The sequence below is a fragment of the Berghia stephanieae genome, chromosome 1, assembly GCF_034508935.2.
Source record: "Berghia stephanieae isolate SIO BIC M18660-M18661 chromosome 1, UCSD_Bste_1.3, whole genome shotgun sequence".
Taxonomy (NCBI): Eukaryota; Metazoa; Mollusca; class Gastropoda; order Nudibranchia; family Aeolidiidae; genus Berghia; species Berghia stephanieae.
The window spans coordinates 29,144,866-29,167,099 of record NC_088360.1 but is presented as its reverse complement, the minus strand read 5'-3'; the positions used below and the strand labels follow the sequence as shown (position 1 = coordinate 29,167,099).

At 35.2% G+C, this 22,234-nt stretch overlaps 1 protein-coding gene across 4 annotated transcripts in view; it reads left to right on the top strand.

The window, feature by feature from the left end:
* Nucleotides 1-22,234, top strand: part of LOC144971393 (DNA-directed RNA polymerase I subunit RPA1-like) — a 46,341-nt gene that overhangs the window by 22,265 nt on the left and 1,842 nt on the right. For all 4 annotated transcript variants that reach the window (XM_078912224.1, XM_078912231.1, XM_078912250.1 and 1 more), the window contains exons 18-34: nt 501-617; nt 1,697-1,914; nt 2,804-2,888; nt 4,304-4,504; nt 6,186-6,314; nt 7,000-7,161; nt 8,002-8,213; nt 8,547-8,673; nt 10,024-10,122; nt 10,342-10,566; nt 12,022-12,068; nt 12,717-12,884; nt 14,118-14,299; nt 15,414-15,556; nt 16,178-16,252; nt 17,116-17,280; nt 19,610-19,720. In XM_078912224.1, coding sequence (XP_078768350.1) covers nt 501-617; nt 1,697-1,914; nt 2,804-2,888; nt 4,304-4,504; nt 6,186-6,314; nt 7,000-7,161; nt 8,002-8,213; nt 8,547-8,673; nt 10,024-10,122; nt 10,342-10,566; nt 12,022-12,068; nt 12,717-12,884; nt 14,118-14,299; nt 15,414-15,556; nt 16,178-16,252; nt 17,116-17,280; nt 19,610-19,720 — 2,466 coding nt within the window. The remainder of the gene's footprint in view (nt 1-500; nt 618-1,696; nt 1,915-2,803; nt 2,889-4,303; nt 4,505-6,185; nt 6,315-6,999; nt 7,162-8,001; nt 8,214-8,546; nt 8,674-10,023; nt 10,123-10,341; nt 10,567-12,021; nt 12,069-12,716; nt 12,885-14,117; nt 14,300-15,413; nt 15,557-16,177; nt 16,253-17,115; nt 17,281-19,609; nt 19,721-22,234) is intronic.

The window sequence follows — 22,234 nt, the reverse complement described above, 5'->3', positions numbered from 1 at the left end:
ATAGCTCATACAGTAGAGTCACGGTCTCACCAGCCAGGCGGAGTTGTCGTACCAGTAAGGTCGCGGGTTCAAACCCCCTCACCACCGCGAAAAATTTTTATTCTCTATTGTCTTCTGACACTTTCCTATTAACTTCATCTCTTGTTGTTGTGGACTGCAAAAAGTAATGTACAAAAATTGATATAACAGTTATATTGTTAGTACATCACTTTAAATGCAGACTGATGGCAGTAACATTTTAACTGTTTTTGTTTTTCACTGAAGAAGGACTTTTAGCCTGAAATGTTCCATGTTTGGTATCTTGTTCGTTTTTTTTTTCAAGCTTTCATACTCATTTTTGGATATATAGATCATATATTTATTTACAATTAAAGGTTTAAACTTTTTGACCTGGATTTTATATAATTTTGATTCGTATGTTTTACCCCTCCCCCCACCCTCCGTAGTTAAGAAGTTAACAAAATATATAAAAGATTCTTATCTAAATTTCTCTTCAACAGCTATATGGAGGAGAGATTGCAGGAAAATTACTTACATACCTTGGTCGCTTGTTTGCGACGTTCCTTCAAATGATTGGATTTTCCCTTGGTGTTGGGGACATTTTGGTCCAAAGAAATGTGAGTAAAACATGATTTTGACCTATATTTTTTCATGGAAAGTTGTCATATTTGAACTTTCTAAAATGACTTACTGAATTCGAGTTAATGGAGTCACCTACTTAGGAGATTCGTTCTTTCTACTTAGGAGATTCGTTCTTTCTACTTAGGAGATTCGTTCTTTCTACTTAGGAGATTCGTTCTTTCTACATAGGTGATTCGTTCTTCTACTTAGGAGATTCGTTCTTTCTACTTAGGAGATTCGTTCTTTCTACTTAGGAGATTCGTTCTTTCTACTTAGGAGATTCGTTCTTTCTACTTAGGAGATTCGTTCTTTCTACTTAGGAGATTCGTTCTTTCTACATAGGTGATTCGTTCTAGGGATGATTTTTTCTTCTCCTATTTTGTTCATCCACTTTTGTCTGTGACTAATGATTGGTTACATCAAGCAAGGCTTACTTTACAATTAAATCATAGTTAGCAATTATTTCACATTTCTTACTGCATATTTGTGGTCTTGTGGTATGGCACATTCCTTTGCACCACAAGCCTTACTTTATAATTAAACCATAGTTGGCAATTATTTTATATTTCTTACTCCCGCTTTGTGGTCTTGTGGTATGGCACATTCCTTTGCACAAGAAGGTCCCTCATTCGAGTCCCGCTTTGAGTTGCTAAAACTGGAGTCAATGGAAAAGGCTCTTTACTCATATTGCCCATATTGCCGTACCACACTTGCGTGTAAAATGAGTACCTGGCTGGTGACAGCACTGGCATCATGTCTTGTCTTACATGTTAATATTGCTGTTGGCTTGGGATCCCTTGTTAAGTATTTTGAGCACATTTACTGGATATTGCTCATTAAAAAGAAAAAAAAGAACTAAGGGTTTGTTTTTTGGGTTTTTTTGCTTAATTTTTGTGTGACATTTGAATCTACAACTTGCTGCCAAATTCTATAAACTGTTTTCCGTATCAAAATTTATTTTAGTTTTATTATCATTGCCTTGTTGTATACAACTTAGAGCAATGATGTGTGCATTATCTCTATTTCATTTATTCACTTATTAATGGAAAAAAAAATGTTTTGCACATAACCCTAGGGTGATAAAGAGCGCAAGAGTATCATAAAAGGCGTTCGCTCTCTTGGGAAGCAGGCAATGTCTAAAGCCCTGACCACTGGTCAAAGCGCTGAGATGAGTAAGCCTGACATGTTGGACGGATACAGGCAGGCACATTTCAGCAAAGACAATCTGAAGATGGCAGAGATAGACATGTACGCGAAGAAGGAGACAGATCAGATCCAGGATGCCATCACAAAGTAAATGTTTTTGTTATACGTTTTTAGTATTTCTTGTCATTTTAGGATTTTGTGTTGTATGAGAGAGAAATAATTCCAGAAAACAAGATGATAAAGAATATGATGATATACTAGGAAGTTCAGAAATTAATCCTGGGTGAAGTCGAGATTCTTTTCTGATTCCCCCATTCAGCACTGATTGGGTACCTGGGTATTTAAGGAGGAAAGTATTTTGAGATAGACCAGCATCCTATCCAAAGGGTAGCAAGCAATTGCTATTATGTTTTGGGCTGTAGAAACCATGATAAACTCCAGCTGATTGGGCCTTAAGGCTCCGAAGGACTACTTGATGATAACTAAATTCTCATTTCACAATTTGTAGTTGCATTCACTCTATGTTTTAAAATATTACTGTATAAAAAGTATAAAGATCAAAATGATAAAATATAAGGATAATTAAAACGGTAAGATTTTATCCTTGCATTGTGTAATTTTATATGAACATCTTCATTTCTTTTTTTCTTTTTTTTTTGTAATAAGACTATTTTTTTGCATCTTTGAATTGAACTTTTTCATTATCTTGAATTATCGTATCATTTTTAAAAAAAATAAGAATCATTCTTTTGCATTTTGATGACAAATGTTTGACACATTTTTATAGTTTTAAATTGATATAACTTGCGGTGATTGGTGATAGAGACAAATGAGGACTGTGGGCAGTTTTTAAACTTTTGTATTTCAGTAAATTATTTGTCATCTTATTTATAGATATTTCATGTTTGGTCACTTGTCCTATCCATAGTGATAAGAGCAACTCTATTTGAAAATTTGCTCATATCCGATTAAAATATTGTTCATTATTTCACGTATTTAGATTTGTTGTTGTTTTTTTGTTTTTTTCCCTTTCCAGGAGCATCATGCCAGTTGGTTTACAGAAAAGGTTTCCTGAAAACAGTTTACAATTGATGGTGCAATCTGGTGCGAAAGGGTCCCCTGTAAGTGACACGCTTGGTGGTTCCTGTGTAAAAAAAATATGACGTGCACAGCATACACTTATAGAGTCAGATGTGTTAACTCTTAATTTTTCACCCCTAACATTTCGATGTTATATTTGTTTTTTAAAAATCCCAAATACCCAAATTTCATAGATAATTAGTTTCAAAAGGACTGTGTTTAAATGCTTTTTTAGGCTTAGAATATTTCCAAAGCTTTGCAGGCCACAATCCTATTTCTATTACAGACTGATTGTGAAAGTTTTTTTCCCGTTAACAAAGCTTTGAAAGTGTTAACATTCACTCTTGCATTTTTCACATTGTCTTTGTTTTGATTTTATTTGTCAGACACAATTTATATTTTAATATTGCTGCTAGTTGGTTAGTGGAGATTAAATATTTGTGTGACTTTGTAGTCTTGTGGTATAACACTAACCTTCAGACAGGTCCTGGGTTTGAATCCCGTTCTGAATGGCATAAAGATGAGTCCTTGGAAAAGGCTGTTTATTCATATTGTCTCGACCTTACTCGGGTGTAAAATGAGCACCTGGTTGTTAACAGTGTTGTGTCTGTAAATAAAAAAAGACAATTGTTATATCACCTTACATGCATCATGTCTCGTCCTACATGTTAAGAGTTGCTCTTTGCTTGGAACACCATTTAAAGCACTTTGAACACATTAAATGGATATTGCACTATTTAAATACTAATGCTTTATTTCTAACTATAAAAAAAAAGTGGAAAATATTTACCTTTTATTTATCTCTATTTCCAATCCCCTCTCAAATGAAAATAAATAATGTACATGAGATGATCGAGTGGACAATTTACTTTCACCTGGAAGACCCGGGTTTAAGTCCCACTGGCAACATCTCTCCCTTTTCTTGAACAACAAACTTAGCCTGTATCGCTCATTTTACAGGGCAGCACTGCGACTGATACTCGGTTCATCTCAGCCATTTTGAAATTAAATCCTAAAGAAGACTTTTCCCTGAGGATGAAGAAAGGGATTTCATTATTTATTATTTTTTTTTTTTTAAATTGAGCTTTTATATAGCGCAATATCCACTAAGCGTGCTCAAAGCGCTTTACAAGGTGCCTCTGGTCAACAGCAACATTTAACATGAAGGACGGGACATGACGCCTGTTAGGCGAAATTACAACTTTTTCGGACAGAGACAACGCTGTTAATGGCCAGGTACTCATTTTACACCTGAGTAAGGTGAGAGAATGTGAGTAAAGAGCCTTCTCCAAGGACTCAACAATGCACCGAGCAAGGCTCGAACCCAGGATTTTCCGATCCGAAAGCGAGTGTCATACCACTAGACCATATAGCCGCATTTATTCAACTTTACCCTCTACGAATATATGTTTTTGTGTCGTTTTATCTATTCATGAAACCCACTTGCATTCTACAGGTGAACTGCATGCAAATCTCATGTCTACTAGGCCAGATAGAGTTGGAGGGTCGAAGGCCGCCCCTAATGATGAGTGGCCGTGCTTTGCCCTGTTTCCGTCCCTATGACACATCGCCATATGCAGGCGGTTTTGTGACTGGAAGATTTCTCACCGGTATTCGACCCAGCGAATACTTCTTCCATTGTATGGCTGGAAGAGAGGTAGGTGACTACACAATATTCATAACTGCCGAATCTTACGAATTTTTCTTAATTTTACTAATTTTAGACAAATTTCATGGCCAAATACAAAATTTTAGGGAAAATTACGAATTTGTAATTCGAAGTAATGCTTAAATAATAATAATAATAATAATAATGATAAAAAGTAGTACTACTACTACTACTACTACTACTACTACTACTATAAGAATGATAATAATAATAATAATAATATTGTGGTTGTTCTCGTACACAATTTCAGAAATTACGAATTTCCTTGTCAAATTACTAAAAATTGACATAAAAATTACTAAATTTGAAGTTTTTTCAATTTGGCAGGTTTGCAATATTGCTCAGATTTATTATATAATTGTACTAAAATGCATATTAGTTGTAGGGGCATAGGTTGCTCAGTTATACAGTGTTTCATCTTGTTATAAATTGAAGCAAATTTTTTAGAAGTGTCAGTGATCAGGATGGTAATGATTGCAGAAAGCATAACCCAAGAATTGTGTCTTTATACCAGGTACTTATACATGTTACAGATTTTGACTCTGGTGTGATTGTATGCCTGGCTATAGGCAGTGATAAATATTATAAGAATGTTAATTTTTTTTTAAAGAGAGAGGTGCCTAACAGGTTGCTTGTACTGTATGAAACAGAAAATTGGTTCCATAAGCTGAGAGAATATATAAAGTATTATGAAGCTCATTGAGTAATCTGAATCCACGGGAATACATTGTTGAAATGTAATAATAATAATAATAATATACTTTATTCATCAAAAAAAAAATGGAAATTAGTTTACAGACGTGGCATGCATGAAAATGTATAAACACAAAGTTGAGAATAGATGGCGACAATGTTAAAATATATATATATATTATATATATATATATATATATATATATATATATATATATATATATAATATATATATATATATATATATATATATATTATATATAATATATATATATGCAAATGCATAGAAATGTAAAAATATACAATACCAATAGCAACACTTTATATATTAATTTGATGAATTGAGATAGGCCATATATAATCATTACTTATTTTTTATACCAATCAAAGTCAAGGAATTTGTGCATCTGAACATGAAGGGCTCTTTTCTCAAGCTTTTATTGTTTTGATTTTAATGAGGATTTAACTCATAATTGTATTCAGCGTTATTGGTTAGGGGACATCTTAAGTTATGAACACATAAAGTCTATATTGCGTCATATAATAAAAACTCACATATTTAAGTCATAAATCTAAAATCCCATATATTATTATTTCTTTACTTAAAATTTCACAATGTAATGGTTGTTCAAGCCGACCTGCCTACCTTTATGAAATATTCATAGAATTACGAATTTTGGCTCCATCTGCAAGGCAAAATTAAACCATTCAATTCATAAAATCAACTCAAAAATGAAAATCTGGCAATAAATTACATACACTGTTAGGTCTGAGGAACATTATTTTATCTTTCTGATGTCCCTTTCAAAGTTAGATTTAGTGACTAGTATTATTTTTTCAATGAAAACCGCTAATTTTTAAAAGTTCAAGTAGGCAGGCCTTTAAAAGTCTCCTCTAAAAATGCCGAGCAGAAATTAAAGATAGACAATCATGGAGTGTTGCAATGGATATTTAATATATTACTTTCTTACAAAAGGGTCTGATTGACACAGCTGTGAAGACAAGTAGAAGTGGTTATCTCCAGCGTTGCTTGGTGAAGCATCTGGAGGGAATTATGGTCAATTATGACCTCACAGTCAGAGATACGGATGGATCTGTTGTACAGGTAAGATAAGTTGTTAAGATTTTAAACGATTGAGGTTTTTTTTTCATTTTTTAGATGCAGAAATGATTTTTTGATCAGTTAAAAATTTTAACTGGGTTTTGACTGATTCATTTTTAATTCTTCAAATGTATTTAGATAATATTAAAACATTTCTACATGTCTGTGATGTGTAGGTGGATTTCTTCTGGTCCTTTTAAAAACGGTTTCAGTCCAGTTATCATTCACTGTCTTAACACGCTGTCTTATTGGAGACAGAAAGGTTTTGAATATTGAATGTTATATTTATCTAAAATGCTTTAATTTAGGATGGTAAATATGGTTTGTAAAACTGCAAGAATTTAAATTTTGTAATTTTAATCATTTTGACCTTGAATATCATTTTTATTCTCTGCCTGTTTCTTGCTGAAATGAACATAATAAATTCTGGCTTTATGGACTCGGTGATGGTTCTAGAAAACCACTTTAAACATTTCCTTTTCTCACTTAATCATTGTTTGGTGCCCCAAATAGATATGTATTGGTTAAATGTCTCAATGGATGTTTTAGTTAAATGATGAATATTTATGTTTTATATAAAAGTGGAGACGTGCCAAATGATTTTGTAGATCAAGCTTTCAAGTTTCACAAAGACCAAGCGACATTTTTGCTTTCTATATGACTCTTGATTTATATTTTATGTTTCTAGTTTTATTATGGAGAAGATGGCATTGATGCGACCAAGTCGTCATACTTGAAACCAGCCCAATTCCCGTTCCTTGCTGACAATTTGAAAGCCATACAGCATGGGTCTGACAATCCTTGGGAGTCGTTCGACAGCAGCAAGTCGATTAAAAAGGCTTGGAAGAAGGTAGAATTGTTTACATCATCTTACGTATTTATGTCAAGGGTAGTTGTCATGATGAATTGTCAGGGGACCTTTTCAAATAGAGCAGGTCTAGACACAGAGGTTGTCTGTACATGCATGAGTCTAAAGATAATTAATCCAGTCAATGATAGGATGTGATGTTTTATTGTTAGGATAATTTCCTCTCCATAGAACTGTTTAGACTGTATTTTACCTTCTTAAATCCTAGAAAGTAAATAAGACTGCAAGTTAGAGGTAAAATTTAAGGGTTTCATATGAAAGTAACATGATAAAACTCTCAGAAATAAATACATTTTTAATAATTTTGTCAGCCATTTTCTGAGACAGCTTTGGGGAAAACCTATGTCTAATAAGACTTGATTATTGTCATCAGACCTCGGACAAGGTCAGTAACATTAGCAGTGTTAGTAGATAGTGTGATTTAGTCCAATCCTGTCACAAGCTCAGTGTTCAAGGTGAACATGACATTGTATTGATGTAAGTGTTAGACATAAATTTCAGAGACCAAAGGATTTATAGCTACAAGCGATATGGATCAGCTACAGTCCTCGGGCGAGTGAATGACTTCCATCTTTTCCATCATCTAATGACACAGACAATTCCCATAATGCTTAATAGTTCTTCTTTGCAATTTTCCCCTTTTCTTTTCTTTTCTTTTATGTTTCTTTGTCTCTTTCTTTTATCAAGTCTTTTTTGAAAAATTGATTTATCTCCTGCTTCAATATTTGTTTTGTCTATATATTGCACAGCCAAGTTCAATGCAATGTAAATTTCTTTTGAATAATGTTCTTTCTTACAACTCTTATCTAATCATCATTTCAGATCACCAAATGGGGAACTCATACAAATGAGGAACGAACTCACCAAGCCAGGGATGTTGGCTTTCCAGAATTTTGCAGTAGCCTGACACATGAAGGCAGTGTGGATGAAGACAAAGCAACATTGATAACAAAGGGACCGTATTCTGGTCGTTCCGCGTTGTCTAAAAAGCAGTGTAAAGCTTGGTATGAATTGGAAGAAGACCAGAGGTTAATGTAAGTACAAAGTTTCATGGCCTTTCAGTTTTAAGGATTTACTCGTTATATTAACACAAATTGTCGGGTCAAAGGTCTATTTTTCCTGCCAGGTTGTGATTTTTGAATTACGGGTCAAAATCTGCCGGGAGTATATTTGTTATTATACACAAAGGTCAAGACATGTATACACATAATCATACACACATGGACAAAAAACTATCATATATTTTTACTTAGGTACACATACATTATAAGAAATATAATTTTCAAGTAAATTAACTAAGGATTCATAGATGCAGAAAATGATTTTTGTCATGGACTTGTTTGTTTTCTACTCCTTTTTATTTTCAGGTTGTCAAAAGTTAAAACGTGTCCAGATCCTGTGATGGCCAACCACTTTCCACACTCACAGCCAAATATTCTCTCAGAAGATTTACGGCAAAAACTTGACAAGTTTTGTAAAACAGAACTGGATAGGGTAAAAAAAACTCTTCTGGAGGCTTTTTTTTTGTTTGTTTGTTTCTTAAATTGTTCATCAAAGATCTAAAGTGATGAAACATTTTTTTTTTAAAAATAGAATTGTTTAATACATAAGACCAGTTGTAAATGTTTTTATGTAACACTATTTTACTTGATCTAATGGTATTTGTTGATGTGTAGCTCTTTAAATATGTATAGTGCGGGGTTTTTTTTGAGACATTGAAACACATTCCTATGGATGATGGGAATGGGAGCTCTATCATTATTAATATTATTAGAATTTTAGAATTTGAAAACTTTTGATTATACTAACACTCAATAAAATTATTCTTAAAATTTTATGGAGCAAATCTTCATTTGGATATGTCGACATATTTTTGTTATTATACAATGATTTGGGGGGGGGGGGTTGTTGTTAATTACTATAATTAACATAAAAACGTATGTTCATGATTGTATTTCAATTGTCAGTTTTAAATTTAATGGCTCAAATCTGTCCACAAATTTAGGTTTAATACAATCATACAATGTTTTAATCAAAGGCATTCCCAATGCTTATGGCCAGGCTGTCTCTTATCTTATTATTTTATATGATCCATCAACTCAAATTGTAATATCGCCTAACAGGCGTCATGTCCCGTCCTACATGTTAAACGTTGCTGTTGACCAAGGACCCCTTGTAAAGCGCTTTGAGCACATTTAGTGGATATTGCACTATATAAAGCTCAATTATTTTTATTTTTTTTATTTAATGAATGTCGGAGTAGACTAGATTCCCAGAAATGAATTTAAAATGAAAACAGTCAGAATAGCAAAATTTAAGACATAATAAGTTTGTGGAGCAGCGTTCAGTCTTCTATATGAGGCATATTAAATCAAACAAAATTTCACAACCTAGAAATCAATGTCAGTTTTTAGAATGTGGTTCACCCCACTATGTGCTCAAAGCGCTTTACAAAGGGTCCCTGGTGAACAGCAACACATAAAATGTAGGAAGAGACATGATGCCTGTTAGGCGTTATAACAGTTGGGGTTTTTTTTGACAGGGCCAACACTATTAACGGCCAGATACTCATTTTACACCTGAGTATGGTTTAGAGAATGTCAGTAAAGAGCTTTTCCAAGGACTCAACTCTGCATCATTCAGGGTGGGATTCGACCCCAGTACCTTTCCATCTGAAGGCGGGTGTCATACCACAAGACCACATAGCCGTCAATGAGTTACATATCATCTCTTATTTTCATATGCTCGTCACATCTCTTTAAAGAAAATAATTGACATCTTTATATTGAATGCAAATATTTAATGAATATTTTTTAAAATATCTTATTTTGTTTGTATGAAAAGTCAAGGGTAGACCGAAATGTTTTCATGTCGGCCATCAACAAGAAAATCGTCCAGTCCATGTCAGACCCAGGGGAAGCGGTTGGATTGATTTGTGCCCAGGTATGTGTTATTCTAATCTGGTTGTTGGAGGTAATGAAACATGAACATTATGAAGTGCATTGAGCCTGGTCAATCCTTGGAAATGTGCTACATAAATGCTCATTTATTGTTTTGTTTTTTTATTTATTTGATATATGTAGTCTGTCAATCCTTGGAAATGTGCTATATAAATGTTCATTTATTGTTTTGTTTTTTTTATTTACTTGACATATTATGTAGTCTGTCGGAGAGCCCTCCACCCAGATGACCTTGAACACTTTCCACTTTGCCGGTCGTGGTGAGATGAATGTAACCCTGGGAATTCCTCGCCTAAGAGAGATTTTGATGACGGGGTCCAGGATGCCCCAGACTCCCCAGACGGATGTACCGATTAGAGATGTTCCTCAAGCCATGAAGCTTGCTGAGAAGTTAAAAGCTGAGTTGACCTCTGTTACCCTGAACCAGGCATGTATTTTATTTGTTGAATGTCTGGTATTGTCTTGTATAGTAAATAACAATAACAAATAAATAAATAAATAAAAATAAATTCCCTTTATTCATCCCTAAGGGGAAATTTTTCTTAAGGGTCTATTCCAAGGGTAGACTGGAATAACCCAGGCGTCAGCCGCAGTGCAGCGCCGCAAAGTGAGCTAAGGCAAGGTGACTTGCTCAAGGCCACACAATGCGGCGGGTAGTCGAACTCTGTACCTTTCGGGTACGAAGCAAAGACCGTACCGCTGAGCCACGCTGTCTCACAATGAAGTTTGCAATTTATTAAACGACGACAGATAATGTGGACATTTCGGGTTTCCCCTTTGTCAACAAAACATGATGAATGGAACGTTAAGGACCAATGAGAGATGTGAGAGTGGCGTAGTTAGGTGAATAATAACTCGTGTAATATGGCTTTTGAAAACAAAACAAAAAACATGAGCTTTAATAATTTGCAATATTTACATTTGGTGCTTAAAGTGCTTTGCCATGAGGTCTTAAGTGAACAGAAACACTATACATGTAAGACAAAACATTCATCTTATTTGGAGCTATATCATTTTTTTAGACAAGACAATTTTGTTAACAGTTGGGTGTCATTTTAAACCTTGAGAATGAATGGTGAGAAAATGTGAATAAACAGCTTTCTACAAGGACTTAACTTAGTTCCACTCACAGATGACTCAAACCTACAATCTACAGATCACAAGCCATTTATTCTACCATTACATAGCGAAGATTATTTTTTTTTAAAAGCTTGAGCATTTATGATTGCACAATATTCACTTAACGTGCTCAATATACTTTACAGGGGGTCCATAGCCAACAGCAACACTAATAAGTAGGACGAGACACGATGCCCTGTTAGGCAATGTTACAATTTTTTTTATTTTTTTTGCGACAGAGTCAGTGCTGTTAATGGCCAGGTATTCATTTTACACCCGAGTTTTGTGAATAATGTGAGTAAAGAGTCTTTACCAAGCCTTGCGCTCGGCACATAGTTGAGTCCTTGGAAAAGACTCTTTATTCACATTCTCTCATCGTACTCATGTGTAAAATGAGTACCTGCCCGTTCACAGCGGTGTCTTTGTCCGAAAAAGTGTAATATTGCCTAACAGGCGGCATGTCCCGTCCTACATGTTAAATGTTGCTGTTGACCAGGGACCCCCTGTAGGCCACATTTAGTGGATATTGCGCTATATAAAGCTCAAGGACTCAACAGTCACATTTACTTTTAAGGTATACTCTTTTAGAGAGTCTGGTCACACTCATATAACTTGCTTTGCTTAAGCAGTACTGATTATTTTCGATTGTTTTTACTTAAGAAATTTTCTTTTTTAGGAATGAAGTGGTGTCAAGATTTGGAAACAAATTTTCCTTTCTATAATTTCAACTGACTTTTTTTTTTTTTTCTGGTCTGCTCTACAGGTTTTGGAGTACATGAAATTCAACGTCAACATTGTCTCAAAATCCAGGTGAGTGATGTTTTTTTTAAAATTTTTATTGACTATAACAGCTTTAAAAATAACAAATTACATAGCATATTTTTGGCTCAAAACCCTTTGTCAGCCAATTACTAAAACAATTCATTGAATATTGATTGAAAAATATGGTTACCTTGGTAAAGAATGGATATATATGTTCATGATGAACGATAATACATAAATTTTTAATAGCTTCAAAGTGACAATTCATATAAGTTGGCAATGGTAATGGAACGGAGTCTCCAAATTAATTTACAAAGACATGATGAGAACGTTTCAGGTTTCCCCTTTGTCAGCAAAACGTGATGAAAGAGACAAGACAAATGAGAGATGAGAGGATGGCGTTGTTAAGGTGAATAAACTCAAAGAGACATTCGTCTTTAGTATCTCATTTCATTGTGTTTTTGTTGACAAAGGGGAAACCTGAAACATCTACATCATCTGTCTTTGTAAATTAAATTCTTCTCAGTTGCGGTTACATATAAAAATCATGGTAAAGATCTTGCATTTAGGGTTGATACAGAATGTTCTATTCAAAAACGGATTTTATTCCCAAAAATATACTATTGTTGTTTGTTTTTGTTTTTTTGTTGTCTTGTTTATTTTTTACTTTGATTAACAAATTCAATTTATTTCCAGTCAAAATTTCAAGGAAGTTCAAGTGACATTCAAATGCCTCCACCATTCTCAGTATCGGGAAATCTGCAACATGAAGTTCACCAGCGTTGTAAATTATATTGTGACTCGCTTTGTTCCCCTACTTGAAGCAGCGGTGAGGAAGGAGAACAAGATCTTGAAGTCAAGCAGGTAAGACTATAAAGGCATGTCCTGAAAGACGACTTAACCCAGGGTCAAGTCCGTATAAAATTACAAGTAATAAAATTTAGAAGACTTTCCTCCAATTTTGAATGGGTTTATTGATTTCTTTCATAATATCACAGTGAAAATAGTCAGTGAGCTGAGCAAATCAGTTCATTGCTTTTCGAGAGGCCGTCTTTTTGAGGTGTGTCTCTCTAGTCAATGTTTTTACTGATCTGATGGCATTGGAAAGATGAATTTTGTTGACAAACGGCAATGTGGTCTAGTGGTATGACACTTGCTTTCGGATCGGAAGGTCCTGGGTTCGAGCCTCGCTCGATGCATAGTTGAGTCCTTGGAAAAGGCTCTTTAATCACATTCTCTCACCGTACTTGGGTGTAAAATGAGTACCTGGCCGTTAACAGCATTGTCTTTGTCCGAAAAATTGTAATATTGCCTAACAGGCGTCATGTCCCATCCTACATGTAAAATGTTGCTGTTGACCAGGGACCCCTTGTAAAGGGCTTTGAGCTCATTTAGTGGATATTGCGCTATATAAAATCTCATTTAAAAGCTCATTTTAACAATGCGGCAACAGGAAAAAGACAAGAAAGGAGCAGTCTATTTCCTGTTCTATCATTATTTTTTTTATTCGCCTTAGCAATGCCATCCTCTCTTCTATGATTTGTCTTTAGTGCATCATTCATTCTGTTTTGTTGACAAAGCGGAAACACACATCATCTGTACAGTGTTAAAAAAAAAAATCATCATGGTCATTGTTGTATTTTATGTTGTTTCATGAAATGCGAATTGTTTGAGTTGTATCTGTTGCCCACAAGATCAAGCGTTATTTTTAGGTGTTTTTTTTTTTAATGATTTTATTTAATTATTAATTTATAATTCAATCTATTAGACCAATTAATCTATTGATTAAATCTTTTAATGATTTTATTATTATTATTATTATTATTATTATTATTATTATTATTATTATTATTATTATTATTATTATTATTATTATTATTATTATTGCTTTGCTTTAATATTGATTTTACTTACTTTGATTTGTTGATTGGAAATATTATATTCATCTATAAGTTATATTGGCAATTACCTAAAGATAAACCATTGATTGATTGACTGATTGTCTTTGTTAATTACATTGAAGCTTCTACTCCCTTTTATTATTATTTATCACCTTGAGAATGGTAGCCTCATACATTTTTTTGAATAACTCCCCAGTCTTTTTGCGTCTGGGAACATGAAGAGAGCAGCCTATACACGAGGTGCCGAGGACCAGACGGTGGGAGAGGAAAATGGAGATGAACCGAATGACGGAGATACCCAATTCATGAAGGAAAAGCAGAGGCAATCGGACTCCATTGAGTATGAGGGAGAGGATGAGGAGATTAAAGAAGTTCATGGTTAGTTTTCTTGTTTGAATTGTAATTTTTGACACAGAGGGTTATTACACTAGCACAACTGGGTGGGGTTCCTGACCTCCCATAGTGGGCAGGCCGGAGGTACTTACTGCGTCTTCTATCCTCCTAAATCTGTTTTCCAACTTGCTTTCTGTCTTTGTCTTGAAATGAGATAACTTGGTTTTGTCCTGGTCCTGGCCAGATGCCTTGGCTGAGAGGGAAACAGTTGAATGTATAGTTAATTTTTTCCCTTGTAAATCATCTCTCTGTTATGCCCTGTATTATGTTTTCTTTATATTATATATGATTTGTAAAACATTTGAGTGTATTCCTCTTAGTGGGGACCTGTGCTTGTGTCTGGATTAGACTTTTAGTGATCTCAAACTAAGTACTTTGAAGGTGTCAGACATAGCAAGAAAGAAAAATACAAGAAAAAACCGATCCCAAAAAATCAATCTGCCTTGACTGGAGATCGAACTTCAGACCTTCTGATGACCAGTCTGATGTGCACGGTAATCAGAAGGTCTGAGGTTCAATAACAACTCATTCGCAATAGACATACTATAGTTCAAAAGAAAGGGGAATCATTTTTCTTTATAAATAAACTATAATTATTTGGTCGAAAGGTGATTTAATGAAATTTAATTTTGGGAATTTTATAATGACACTTGATGAATTTGGTTGTTACTTTTACCCCAACATTCTTCTCATTTTTTTATGTGAAGAATAATATGCGCATTATTGAAGCTATTGTGTTAATTTTGTATTAAAGTGGTAAATAACAATAGTCAAATGAGATGGATCTTCGATTTATTTAACAAAGACAGAAAGTGATGGTAACAATGACAGATAATAATAATTTAATTGAACCTTCCATTCCATTTCATTATTATTATTTATTTCAACTTCAAGCAGCAAATTTGCATTATGATATTGGGAGTTGTCTAAAACTTTGTACGTGCCAATTTTTATTTAGACTGGGCTTTAAGACTGAGAATATATTTTTGAGATTTTTTGGAAAGTACTAAAGATCTTAAGGGAGAGTGGGCAACACAGATGTGGAGGGCTATGGTTGAGTAAGTTTTAGCTTGACTTTTTTTTTAACTCAACCAACCAGGTGAAGACACGGATGTGTCAGATGGTGAGGATGTAAACACAGACAGTGAGGAAAGCTCCAATGAAGACAGTGAAAATGAGGATAAGGAACAAGATGTAGTACCAGAAATATCCAAAAAGGAACACGACAAGTTGATTTTTAAGGTAAATAGTATATTTAGATAAATAAATGATATGTTGAATTGAATTAAGTCACTATTGCATTCATCACATAATGGCTGTATGTTTATTTCCAAAGATAGAGGCAGATTTGAGACACATATTATATTTTTAGCAGATAATTTATAGTTCGATATTTGTACATAACATATATTCTACAATGATTCAATTGAATGAGGTATTTTGATTATTGATAACACTTTCCTTCATTTTATTTCTCTTGCGTTTTTCTTCTTTTTAAAAATTCTTTGGCTGAAATTCCATGTGCATATTTTTACATATATATGATATATATATATTTGAAAAAAAAATTTTTTTAAAATTGATACCAGATGGTAATGATACAAATTGCTTGATTGATGAAAGTCTGGTTTCCTTTACGGTTTCCTCATTTTGTCACGTGACGGATGTTGTTTTCCTACCATTGGAATCAATTTTTAGCATTGAATCTGGCACTGAGAACGATTTTTAAAAATTGTCACAAGTGCTGAATAAATTCTTAAGGGAAGATGTCATTAAACAGTGAAGGGAATTCATTTTACTTATAAAGTTGTATCCTGTTTATTACTCGTGTAATTATTTTATTATATTTATATTTTATTACAGGCTATGAGTCACAACAGTGTCATGGCCATGAAGTTTGAGGACAAGGAGAAAAGATGTTTCACTTTGACTTTCAAGGTATGATATTCACATTTAATTTTAAAAATATAGCTCACTTTCTGAGCTGTGTGATCTAATGGTGTGACTCGACATGTGACCGGTAGGTCCCTGGTTCAAGTCCTGTTTTAGGCCACATTTAAGTCTTCTCACTTATACTCAGATGCTTAAAAGGCATTTGGCTTTTATCTGTTTACTAATTTTTTTAAAAATAATTCATAATTGACTGGGTTTGGTGTAATTTGTAATTTGTTCAATGAATTAATGCAGTGGAAGTTCCACCTGAATATATAATTTATCACACACACACATATTGCATTCTACTATGATAGTAGTTAGCGGTTTACACCCTTGACTAATTTTGTCCAATGCCTTTTTGTTTTTGGCCAAGCGTTCAAGTTCAGAGAGACTCGTTTTCTACATCCATTTTGGCAACTGTTTCCAAATGGAGCGAGATTATACTGCTGACGTAAAGCATAAAATGAACGTAGCCCAGTCTTCAGTAGTTAGGTATTAAAACTTTTACAGGATTGTGCATTGTGGGGACAGCGTGGCTCAGCAGTACTGACTTTGCTTCGTAACCGAAAGGTAATGAGTTCACTCACCCGCCACGCTGTGTGGCCTTGAGCAAGTCACCTCGCCCTAGCTCACTTTGCGGTGCTGACGCCTGGGTAATCCAGTCTTCCCTTGGAATAGACCCTAAAGACAAATTTCCCCATGGGGATGAATGAAGGGAATTTTATTCTTCTTATTTTTTAAATTTATTAATCCTTTGGTATATATTTACACCATTCTTATTAATTTGCGTCTAAGTTACTAGGTTGTGCAATCCTACACATTGTTATTAAACATACGGAATATTTTGTAATTGTCTCTTTACACAGTACCCACCTGAGGATTTGCAATTTGATCTAAAACTCTTGTTTGAGACGCTGGTGAAATCTTGCATTATTCAACAAGTGCCAGGAATCAAGCAAGTCTTTATATCGAAAGAAATAGAAAATGGAAAGACTGTCTTACATTTGAAAACAGATGGCATCAATCTGCAGGTAAACTTTAAAGTCCAAATTGTTTCTTAATAATTGGATTCAATAGTCTGATGTCACGTCGCCCAGCATTGGCGAGCAGTGTGGTTCTAAACAAAGAAAATCGGTTCTTTTTATTCTTCATGCTGGCTTGTCTTTTCATATGTCATGTGATCAGAATGTGTAAAAGTCAAAGCATGATCAGATTTATATTGTTTTTCTCCTCTGGATACGCTTTTATGCTCGTTGGAGAAGTATTTCATTAGGGCATCAACCATTGTTCCGATAGTTTAGAGCCAGTTACTAAGTTACTATGCGTTATTACAAGGGAAGTGACGTCATGACTGTTGAAGGCTATTGATTCTGTCTTACTTAAATAGAATTAAAAAGTTAAGATTCCCTTTATTATCAAGGTGGTCCCGATGGCTCGGTAGAGCACTTATCTAACACACAATGGGACCAAGATCAGTCCCGGGTGCAGTTTAGATTTTTTCCTGACCCCTCTGTCCACCCAGCAATGATTGGGTAACTGGGTCTGTTAGATCTGGCAGAAAGTACTCTGCAATAGTAGCCCATCCAAATGGTAGTGAGCAATTGCTGTTGTCCGTTTCATGCTATAGAAACTGGAATAACTCTAGCTCCATGGGCCTAATGGCCCTGAAAAACTATTTTTTTCGTCTTTTTTTCCCCCTATAATCTTCCCTCATGGCCAGGTGGAAGGTGCAGAAACAGTTGGGTCCTGGGTTCAACTCCCTATCACAGCAAAAGGGTTTATTCCCTATCGATCTCTGGCACTTCTCTACTCACTTCATTTCTTGTTTCATTCTTCCTGAGAGAGAGAGATTTGTCTTCAAGGCAAAAGACTGAATGAAATATTTCAGATTTCAGTCACATTGCACTGCCGCAAGGGAGAATGGTTGAGATGACTTGCTTAAGGTCACACAGTGCGATGGGTTGGACTCGAACCCGGCAACTCCAGGGTATGAAGTGTAATTTGCCATGCTGCCCTTGTGAGATCCCAATGAGTTTTCCATTTTTGAGAAATTTCTTATATGGATCATTCACAGGAAGGCAAACAGAATATATATTATAATAGTATATGTGAGAAGAATTAAAGAAGCTGATATACAGAGTAGTGATGAGACATGGAATGAGATAAAAAAAAGTTAGGTCAGGATAGAGAGGAATGGAAACTGTTTGTCTGTGGCCTAGGGTGAAAAAGGCAATGATGATGATGATGATATGTGAGGATATATCGAGAGATAATCCTCAAGTGGTCAAATGTAACTGTTGTATGAATCACCACCAAAAGGCAGAAAATGTGAAAATAATTCAAAATTACCATTTTGATTGATACTGTAGGAATGAAAGTTGGACAAAGCGTAGCAGTTGATTGATGAGTTGTCAAACTTTTGAGGCATTCCCTTATGCTTGGCTATTATTATTATTATTATGTCTTTTATATCTGTATGGTTGGCGCTGAGGAAACCAATGGTCTGGTTGTATTTCAGCGGCGTCCTCATTGGGCGCGGGCCCATGTCAGTCGGGCCTTGAAATCGTTTAGGTGTGGTGCCATGGTGACCAGTTCATCCAGCCCATTCCACTCCGAGATAGTTCTAATGAAGAAAGAATTTCTGTAGTTTTGTGTTCTTGTCTGTGGGATTTTGAAGCAGTTCGAATTGTTTGTGGCGTATCTGTCAATGGGGTTTTCGGTTATGTGGTTGGCGAAAGTGAGTGCTCGGATTTTTCTTTTGTTTGGTCGTGGCGTGAAAAAGGAGTCTGCCTTTATTGATGGTATTTGATCTATTAGATATCCTTGGTGTAGATGGTGGTAGGAGTCATCTTATTTGCTTTAGTTGTTTGTCAAAATGGCACCTTTTTCTTATTTTACTATTACAACGCAGCAAGCACAAATGCACCCCCAGATCCAAGGAAAAGGACCCATGAAATAGATTTGATGTCAACATATTTTTATTTTTCCAATTGTATGTCACAAGATTTTGTTTTTGTTACGTTTTAACCATGTGGTTATAGGTCGGACCCACCTACGGTTACAAACAATTTGTAAATTTACACAAGTTTGGCTCTAATTTCAAAACTTCATGAGCATTTCTAAGTCAATAAAACTAATTCAAAATGAAAGTTGATACCAGACTACTTAATTTTAATGTTTTTGAAGCGTTATTTAATCTTGTCAGGGTAAATTGTTGATTTTTAAATTTAACATTAACAGCTTCAATATTTATGTTTTAGAAAATATGAATTTTAAAATTATCAAGTAGGCAGGCCTAATAGGTAGGATTTAACACAACTCACTGACTCACTGTCTGTCATTGGTCATTTTTGCCCCCAGTATCTGTTCAAATACCCTTACCTTTTGGACTTAAATCGATTGTACTGCAACAGCATCCATCACATGAGGCAGTTCTATGGCATTGAGGCAGCCAATCGGTCCATCATAAAGGTAGGTATTTGGTGAGGCTGTTTATTACAGATTAGTTCTTTAGGCTGAAAACTGAGGGCATTCATTTTCAATTCAGGTCCATGTTGCTCTCAGTTTGACCTTATTCCTAAACAGGTCTTTTTTTTTTTTTTATCATAGTGAACTGTGTGTACCCCTTCAGATTCAGTTGCTGAACCAAAGTTGAATGGAATACAAACGTTTTATCTCAGAATTAAAATTTCTCTGTTTTCAACCAGCAAAGTGAAACAACACAAATCCTTTTTTTTTAAATTGTTAAAAATTGTTGAAAATGTGACCCACCGCTGCTAAACAGTATTATATATATCGCGGTGGTTTAGATGCTAAAAATTGAATTTATAGACTACGAGACATGGGTCAAGTTTTTATGCCATTTCTTTAAGGGGATGGGCGGGTCCTGAAGGCGAAATTCTAAAATGTAATAAGTAGCTGACTTTTAGTGGTAATTTTAGGTTATGTACATCCTAATTAGAGGAAAAAAAATTGAAAACCTAAATTTCAGTTTTTGGTTACCATGGTAACGCCGCCATTTTGAAATTTGATACCCTAAAATGAAGTAGTTTTCAAAATGCTAAGGCTTCGCCAAATGACAAGTTATTGACATGAAAATAGGTACACAAGTAGTATTTGAGCCATTCATTTGGGCTAAGCATCGATTTTGTAATATCTACAATAGTATCATTTTTATTGATTTTCAAAGTTCATCAATTTTGAAACATCAAAAATTGACCCATTTTTGGACTTTTGACCCACATTTACGCAAAATTTATTTTAAAAAATCTGAAATACAAATGCTCAGTGTTATGAAGCTAGTAATACTGTATGCACATGCGAAAAATCATTCCAAAATGTTTACAAATAAAGGAAGAGTAGCAAAATAAAGGTAGAAAAAGCACAAACAGAGAAAAACGCATTCAAAGTTTCAAGCACAGGAAACTCAGACAAGATCATGCATTCATGCGTCAAAATGACCCTGCTTGATATGCAGGCCCTCCCTCTTCAGCCTCCTGTTCCTGCCTTGCCTTTTCTCGGCTTCACACACACACACACACACACACGTACGTACACACACACACACACTCTCTCTCTCTCTCTCTCTCTCTCTCTCTCTCTCTCTCTCTCTCTCTCTCTCTCTCTCTCTCTCTCTCCCTCTCTCTCTCTCTCTCTCCCTCTCTCTCTCTCTCTCTCTCTATCTATCTATCTAAGCTATGAGCGGCTATATGATCTTGTGGTATGACACTCGCTTTCGGATCGGAAGGTCCTGGTTTCGAGCCTGTTCAGCGCATAGTTGAGTCCTTGGAAAAGACTATTTACTCCCGTTCTCTCACCGTATTCGGGTGTAAAATGAGTACTTAGCCGTCAACAGTGCTGTCGCTGTCGGAAAAAATGTAATATCGCCTCACAGGCGTCATGTCTTGTTCTACATTTTACGTGTTGCTGTCGGTCAGGGACCCTTTGTAAAGCGTTTTGAGCATAGTTAGTGGATTTTGCGCTCCTCTCTCTCTCTTCTCTCTCTCTCTCTCTCTCTCTCTTCTCTCTCTCTCTCTCTCTTCTCTCTCTCTCTCTCGCTATCGTTCTCAAGTGCATAACAAACCTCTCGCTCATTCGTTTACAACCAATACTCAGTCTAGCTCGACAGTAACTCCATTCATTCATTTAGAGACCCCAGCGCTTTTTCATTTTGCATCATGTTACGAAGGAGTGACAAATTCTAACTATAAAAATTCACAATAATATTACTGTTCCCATCTTGTTCGAGCTGCTGATTTTGCAAGTCGTACAATTCGAGTCTTTCTAGGCATACTTGTTGCGTACGTGTCGGTACTTTTCACAAAACAAAACTTTTATGTCCCCAGGAAGAAGAAAAATCACACACAGAATAACAATGTTTACATGCGACGCATGCGAAGTTGAGGTCAAAGCATGAACTTTGACTCGCCCGCTAACCACTCAGAAAGCAGTATCAAGTCATGTTATCATCGACTATTTTGAACAGCCAATGAGAACAGCGCTAGCAAGGCAAAGGTCACAACAATTACTCACGATTTTACTACAATCAGTCAACCCCTCATAGAAGGGTTTTTTGGAAAGGCTCTTGACTAAATATAGATAGACCGAAGACCTTGACAGTGGGCATTTCCTATAGATCAAAAATAGACGAAACTATCGATACCAAACTTGCCTATCATTATCGATGTTTTATGCTCATATTGGCCTAATGTTTATATGGCTTTTTCGCTGTCAAGCCAGGCTGTAACATTATATTTACTGACCCCCTTGGACTTCAAGAGGTCAGTTTGGACCTAAACTGACCCATCTGAGAGTCAACAAACACATTTTCATGTAGCAAAGGTTTCAAACTTTTCAAAAATAAAAAAATCTCAAAATCGATATTTTACTCGATTTTTGACAATCGAGGACCCGCCCATCCCCTTAACTTTCTAACACTAAATTTTGAGATGATAAATGTTTCAGGTAGCTTTGTGTGATAGTATG